General features: G+C 44.9%; 1 protein-coding gene across 3 annotated transcripts in view; it reads right to left on the bottom strand.

Moving 5' to 3' along the window:
* CIMAP1B (ciliary microtubule associated protein 1B) overlaps positions 1–7,031 on the bottom strand; it is a 13,881-nt gene continuing 6,850 nt past the window's right edge. For all 3 annotated transcript variants that reach the window (XM_089527349.1, XM_089527348.1, XM_089527347.1), the window contains exons 5-7: positions 6,891–7,012; positions 4,753–4,893; positions 1–3,225 (exon numbers count right to left, since the gene is read on the bottom strand). In XM_089527349.1, the coding sequence (XP_089383475.1) occupies positions 3,145–3,225; positions 4,753–4,893; positions 6,891–7,012 (344 nt within the window). In that variant the 3' untranslated portion in view covers positions 1–3,144. The remainder of the gene's footprint in view (positions 3,226–4,752; positions 4,894–6,890; positions 7,013–7,031) is intronic.

Below are 7,031 nucleotides of genomic sequence, written 5' to 3'. Positions count from 1 at the left end.
CAACAATCTGGAGATCAGGGGGATCTAGAGCTTTTATTTTGCAAAGTTCTTCACAGGCATAACTTGTGATTTTATGTTTAAATCAGTGAACAGGTTACTCAACACATAAACAGGGCACACATTCTTGAGAGACAGGTGTAGACAGACACATCACAGGGACATAAAGCAAAATGGCTGGGTGATGGTTTGGGGGAGCTGGGAAATACCATTGCACCTAAGGGATCCCCAAAGGCCATCCAGTCCAACTGCTTGCCATGCAGGAATTCACTACTAAATTATCTCTGAGGAGCTTATCATTCGGGAGGAAAGCATCCAAACCCCATGGATAAATGACAATTTTGCAATATCCTGCAAAAATGGAATTGTTTTTCAGACGATGTCACATGACGTCACCATTATCCCGGACTTAACCCGCTAATTAAGTGCGCGATTTGGCCGCTTTGGGAAATCTGGCACATTTTGGTTGTTTTATTCACAGGTTAAGTCCGGGATAATGGGGATGCCGTGCAACATCATCTGAAAACAATCTAGCTTTTGCAGGATCTTCCCACACACCATTTTTGGGATATAGATATGGGGGGGGGGCAGGATGAGGATAGTGCCCCTGGAATAAGAATTCTCCCCCTCCTGTAATATTTTCTTTCTGTTTGTTTTTTGCTGCTCCAGAGAACCAGAGCAATGGATTCAAGCTACAAGAGAAGAGGTTCCACCTCAACATTAGGAGTAACTGTCTGACGGTAAGCTGTTAAACAGTGGAAGATGCTGCCTTGGAGTCAGGTGGAGTCTCCTTTTTTGGAGGTTTTTAAACAGAGTCTGGGTGGCCATCTGTCCCAGGGAGGGCTTAGACTGTGTCTTCCTGCATGGCAGAATGAGGTTCGACTGGGTGGCCCTTGTGGTCTCTTCCAACTCTGTCATTCTACAAAACAGTCAGCCCTCCATAGCCACAGATTTTTTTATCCACAAATTAAGCATCCACAGCTTGAAAATATTTTTAAAATACAGTCACTCCTCCAAGTCCACGGATTTGAGATCTACGGACTTGTAGATCTGCAGACGGGTAGCTGCCATTAACCCCAATAGGGTACGCACTTCACATGCAGTGCCCCATTCAAGCCTATGGTGCTTGAATATGCGCGAGTTTTGGAACTCGCAGGGGAGGGGGTCCGGAACAGATCTCCCACAAATTCCAAGGGGCAAGTGTATATAAATTCCAAAAAACAAACCTTGATTTTTGCCATTTTATATAAGGGACACCATTTTACTATGTCATTTGGAGAACTTTCATGGGGTGTGTGTGTCAGAATGCTTATTTGGGGGCATTGTCCTCATTCCTCCTCTTCCTTCCCTGCACCTACCTTTCTCCAGAGCAAATGCATCAGCCTCCATCAGTAAATAATCAGAAGATAGATTTAGACTTAGATATTAAAAGAACTCATCTTCTAAAAGGATGCATCAACAACGGAGCACAAACCTCTGCTGGTTGAGAAATTTCCTTTGTTGCCGGCTCTTAAGAAAAGGTCTAACAGAGTTGGTTGGGTCCAAATGCCTTAATGCAAGAAGCTGAACCAAATACGAGTTCCTCCTTGTTCTGTGGTTATTGCCACATATACAGTGGAGCCTCGGGTTACGAAAGTAATCCGTTCCGCGGCCGCTTTCGTAACCCGAACGGCTTTCGCAAGCCGAATCCCCATAGCCGCTAATGGGGAAAAGCCGCGATTTGGTGTAAAATCGTGGCAAAAAGCACCAAAAGTTTTTTCGGGACCCGAAAAAACGTTCGTAACCCGGATCAATAATTTCCAATTGGATTTTTTCGGGTCCCGAAAAATTCGTAACCCGGGTATTTCGTATCCCGAGGTTCCACTGTATATGCAGAATTAATGACACAATAGTAACAGTAATATAGAAGCTGCAATTCCACACTGTTAGAAAGTGCAAACTGCAGTCACAGAGTTCAGCTTCCAAAGAACCATATTTTTCCATTTGCAAAATGTCAAGCTTCCAGTCAGCTTTGTTGTAAAGATGTGCTGGAAAACATCTGAGCAAAACGGAAAGAGCTGGAGAGATTGGAATAAAACCAGAAGATAGTTTTCTCATATTTTTGACAAAAGTGCTCCCTCAAGTGGAGAAAGATGTCTGTTTGTAATAACACATGCTGTTGCATCTTGCATTTAGCATGCTTGCTTTTTGTGATTGGTCATGGGAAGGTAAACATGGGCTTAGTTTACAAATCTGATTGCTTGGGTATGTATCTCTGAGGAAGTCCCACTGTGGAAGGGGGAAATGGGTTAATCAGAATACATGCACATTCCCTTTTACATCTAGGTAGACTCAAAGATTTTCAGAGATCACCAGGTGGGACGATTGGATTTTGTACACTCTATAATCAAAATTCAGCATCCAGAAACACTGGCGTCTGCAGGCTGAATACATCGTGCAACTTAGAATTCATCTGCATGTTTTCTTGCTTTGTCTAGTTTATACAGAATTCAGCATTTTGGGGGTGCAGAATTTTTATTTGCATTTGAAGCACAGAGTGCATAAAATGCTCATTGGGGTTGTGGCATGGGAAACTCTTGTCTCCTTCACCTCCATCTCATCTACAGGTTATTTATGTGTGTGTGTGCCTTCAATTTGCATGTTGACTTATGGTGGCCCCATAAATTTCATAGGGTTTTCTCAGTCAAGGAATCCACAGAGATGGTTTTGCCTGTTCCTTCCTCTGAAATACAGCCTACAACACCTGGTATTTGCTGGTGGTCTCCCCTCCAAGTACTAACCAGGGCTGACCTGGCTTAGTTTCCAAGATCAGATGGGATCTAACAATGCCTTTAGGATAAATAGGGTTACATCCCAGAATAATTTAGCCAAAGAAACTAGGGGCAGAGAGAACCAACAGTGCTCCAACGTCCTCTCCTCTAAAGGATGCTGCATCTTGCAAAGGACTTGAGGGGCTGGACTTTGCATCCCAGGGGACCCGGCCCCCCAATTCACCCCCAGCTGAGATGAACCACTCACACCTTTGATGCTTCCAGCCCACCCTGCTCTGCCCACCCTCTGCCACGGCAAGGTCACAAAGCACAAAGCACCGTGAGTATTCCCAAATGAACATTTCTTGTCCAGTCTGTTCCTGTCAATTGGGCCGACTTATTCGGCCACGTCCACAATGAGAGGAGCCACGTAGTCTGAGTGGCGGATCCCGAAGGTCAAGCCACGCTGCTGGGTATACTGCAGAGAAGAGGAAAACCAGGATTATTGTCTAGGAAGCAGGGAAAGCGGGGGGCACAGAAGATTCCTAGGCCGCATTCCCACTATGATTCAAAGCGAATTGCTGATCGGGTTGTATGCCTGTCATTCCCATTTGAAACCAGTTCTGATCCTACTGCGATCGATTTCAATCACAATGAAGCGAGGCAAAAGCAAAAACCCCACTCTTTCCTAGCACTAGTTCTTTGGCAGTTCTTTTGAAAAATATTGATTCTGGAGCGTATTCAACAAGTGGGAACAACGGATCTGAATCGCATCATTCTGGAGGGGAGGGACGAATGGCAGAAGGGGTGTTTACCATCCCTCCTCAGTTTTTGGTACATCCACTATTTTGCGCTGCCTTTGTGCTTCTGGTGTGACCTATGGGTGCATGATTTAAAAAAAAAAAACGATAGAAGATTTGATTCATTGATTTTGCAACTACTTGCCATCAGTAGTTGCAAAACTAATGAATCAAATCTTCTATCACTTTAAAAAACAATGATAGAAGATCTGATTCCTTGGTTTTGCAACTACTTGCAGTTACCAAGGCAGTCCGACGGCAGCTCATAGTGAAGCAAGTAGTAGCAAAATCAATAAACTGAATATTCTATCAATTTATTGTATACATATAGTTCCCAAGCCGGGCTGCCGCTTACATCACTGATGACACATAGATGATTGACATGCATTTTGAAGCAGCGTAAACTAGTGGGGACAACAATCGTGCCAAAAAAGAAGCAATTACAAGGACATAATGAAAAGATCCACCTTTTGGAATCGATTTACCAACACGGAGCAAAGGCGTATCGCAAACCAGTTTAAATGTAAGCGAGAATGAGCCGCTGGAGGAGATTTTAGATGCAAGATCTTGGTGAGAAGATAAATTTGCACCAAGGAGATCCGCTTGCTAGGTGTGCCGCAGGTAATCTGTCCTATCCATCCACCTTCATGGACATCCATGGTGGAATTTAGGGGAGTGTATAAAAAAATCTCCCAGTCACAGGGTGACCCAGATGTTATAACCGTAAAGGAGGATACGGCACCACAAAATGTAGGTCAGTCAAGACAAGCGTAGGCCATTACAAAACACTGTAAAGGCTAGAAGCACCAATATAAATATGAATTTAGGCTCCTTAGCCATGCTCAAAATGAAGGACATTTTGACATTCTTCTCGGACAGAATATTTAAATGTTGGACATGTCCGGGAAAAGGAGGATGTCTGGCCACCTTGCCCAGTTGTGATTTCATTGAGTTTCTCCTAGCCTTATTTGTGTTTCTTTCTTGTCTCATGTCAGGTTGCAAGACTTAGGCCTAAGTCAAGGGTCAGCAAAATGTGGCCTTAGAGCCATGTGTGGACACTGGGCCAGAGCTTCGTGACTGAGCCAGGATTCGAACCCCAGTCACCAGGAGTCTTTGTCCAACACTCCAACACAACACTGGTTATGAGATTTATGGCAATCCAATCCTGGCTCTCCCCTTGACCTGCCACACAACCAGCCACTCACCTTCTCAGGGCTGTAGGCTCCCGGCCCCGGCTTCAGAGTGGTGTCGCCGGGCGGCATGTTGCGAGCCAGCATGCTGTAATGTGGCGGACGGTGCTTGTAGACACCAGGATCCACCACACGGTAATTGCAAGGCCCTGGAGTCTGTCGTGGAAGCGAGAAAAAAGGGTCACAAGTAGGATCGCCAGGTATTTTTAAGTAACGTATCTTACTGGAGAAATGGAAATCTGGTCCCTTATAGGGCTGGCTGGTGTCCATGCATTGGAAGAAGTAGACCAAGACTACATCTGCAATGAAGAAATGAAGCAGTCTTACACCGCTTTAACTGTTTTGCCTCAGTGCTATGGAATTCTGGGTTTTGTTGTGGCACCAGAGCTCTCAGACAGAGAAAGCTAAGTATCTCCTAAAATGGCAAATGCCAGGATTCCATAGCACTGAGCCACAGCAGTTAAAGCAGTGTCCACCTGCATTATTTCTGCAGTACAGATGCAGCCTAGGTCTAAGAAAGTTTACCCTACAACATCTTTCACCCAGTTATTCTCAAAGTTGCTACAAGATTCCTTTGCATACTGATATTCCAGTCGAACACAGCGATGTCTGCTCTGTATTCAGAAGGACTACATAAATGCCCCTGCAAGCCCATCTTAGGAGCCAGAAGCCAGACTGGGTGGAAGTGGTCTGTTCAGCTGCTGGAGTGGAGCACGGAGGAGGACGTTTCTATCCAACAGGTGAGGCTATACTATAGCAAAGAGAAGTAAGACCCTTCACAATTCCTTATTGCAACCTCACTTGCTGGTGGGAGGGGGCTGGAAACTTCATCATCCTTGTAACTCAATCGGACACCAGATTCCCTTTACCTAAGGCAGCGGCTGGCTCTTAAGGAGTTAAAGGGTTGATCAGGCCAGGAGATGTGACTATAGGGCCGAAACAGATGGCTTGACGCCAGCCCTTTGATCACTGGATCAGGGCTGTGGCAACCACATGCTGCGGCCCCAATCCAGTTTTTCCAGCACAAAAAGAAATGGGTAATGCTGCTCCTTTTTGTGCTGGAAAAACACCGCCTTTTCTACTGCTACCGCTGCTTTTTAGCGCTCCTACAGTGCGCAGCATCTAAACCCAGTGCCACTAGAGCTCAGAAAAGCTACCCCCATGTGAGCAGTGGAGCAGCGTAACGCCATCTTTGGGGCATGCGTCGTCTGTACACCATGGACTCACACCGCTAGGAAGCCAGTGTATTGCGTCTGTCTGTACATACATATGTCACTAAGCAGAGTATCGGTGTTTATGTTCTATCAGTATTTATTTTTATATTTATATACTACATTTCCCTCCTTTAAATTACAGTAAGATGCTGTTTAACATGGATTTGTTTATTGTGGTTTCACTTATTTGCCAAGAGCTGAAGGTCCTTTGCACCATTTGCGTTATGTCATGTTTCTGCATTATGTCGCATTGATTCACTGTATGCTACCCCCCTGTTAGCTGGATTTGCATGCTCTTCTGGAAAACGTCTGCCCTAAGCATACCATAGAATCATGCTAGAGGACCCAGAAATGCCTAGAGAAGTGTTCTCTCCTGGCATTTCTAAGTCCTCCAGCACAGCTTTATGGTATGCTTTATGGTATGCTTCCACCAGAAACCCAAGACTTGTTCTCTTCAGGTAGGAAAAATAGGTTACGCTATTATCTGTGGTTTTTGTTCTAAGTGAATGGTTCCAGAATGTACCCCTTGCATTAAATGGGGTCTTACTGTATATAAATCTAAAGAAAAGCAGTAAGTAGCACAGTAGAGCACATACAGAGATCTGGACTTAAGTGAACCTCCAACAAAAATGGGAGGCATCCAAGTCAAATGAGCCTGGAAATCATTCATCCAAAGGTGAGTGTGTGAGAGATTATACTAATATAAGATTATATTACATTAATCCTTCACAGATCTAAATGAAACTGTAAAGGTGAATGAATTTGTCTACCGATGTTTACAAATTATATAAAAAGATGCTATATTGAATAATACTCAGAGTGGACTGTGCTGTTTCTTATTTCCCACCTCCATCAGAAAAGGATGAATCGGGGTGAGATGTGGAGACCCTCCAAATCACCTGTTAGTGGCCATTCATAGCCAAACAGGTCTGCTCTCACCTTGCTGAGATCCTCGTAGAAGCTGCCAATGGTGCTGCGGCCGAAAAGGGAGTAATTGGGAGCGGAGGTCTTGTTGACCACCTTGGGCCCCAGCATGGGAGGGAGCCCATAGGCAGCAGGCCCTGAGAGGAGGAGAAGGAG

Source organism: Sceloporus occidentalis, unplaced genomic scaffold (assembly GCF_023333645.1).
Source record: "Sceloporus occidentalis isolate IW3139 unplaced genomic scaffold, rSceOcc1.0.p SCAF_5, whole genome shotgun sequence".
Lineage (NCBI taxonomy): Eukaryota > Metazoa > Chordata > Lepidosauria > Squamata > Phrynosomatidae > Sceloporus > Sceloporus occidentalis.
Note: the sequence above shows the minus strand (reverse complement) of the source record. Positions and strands in the feature narration are given on the sequence as shown.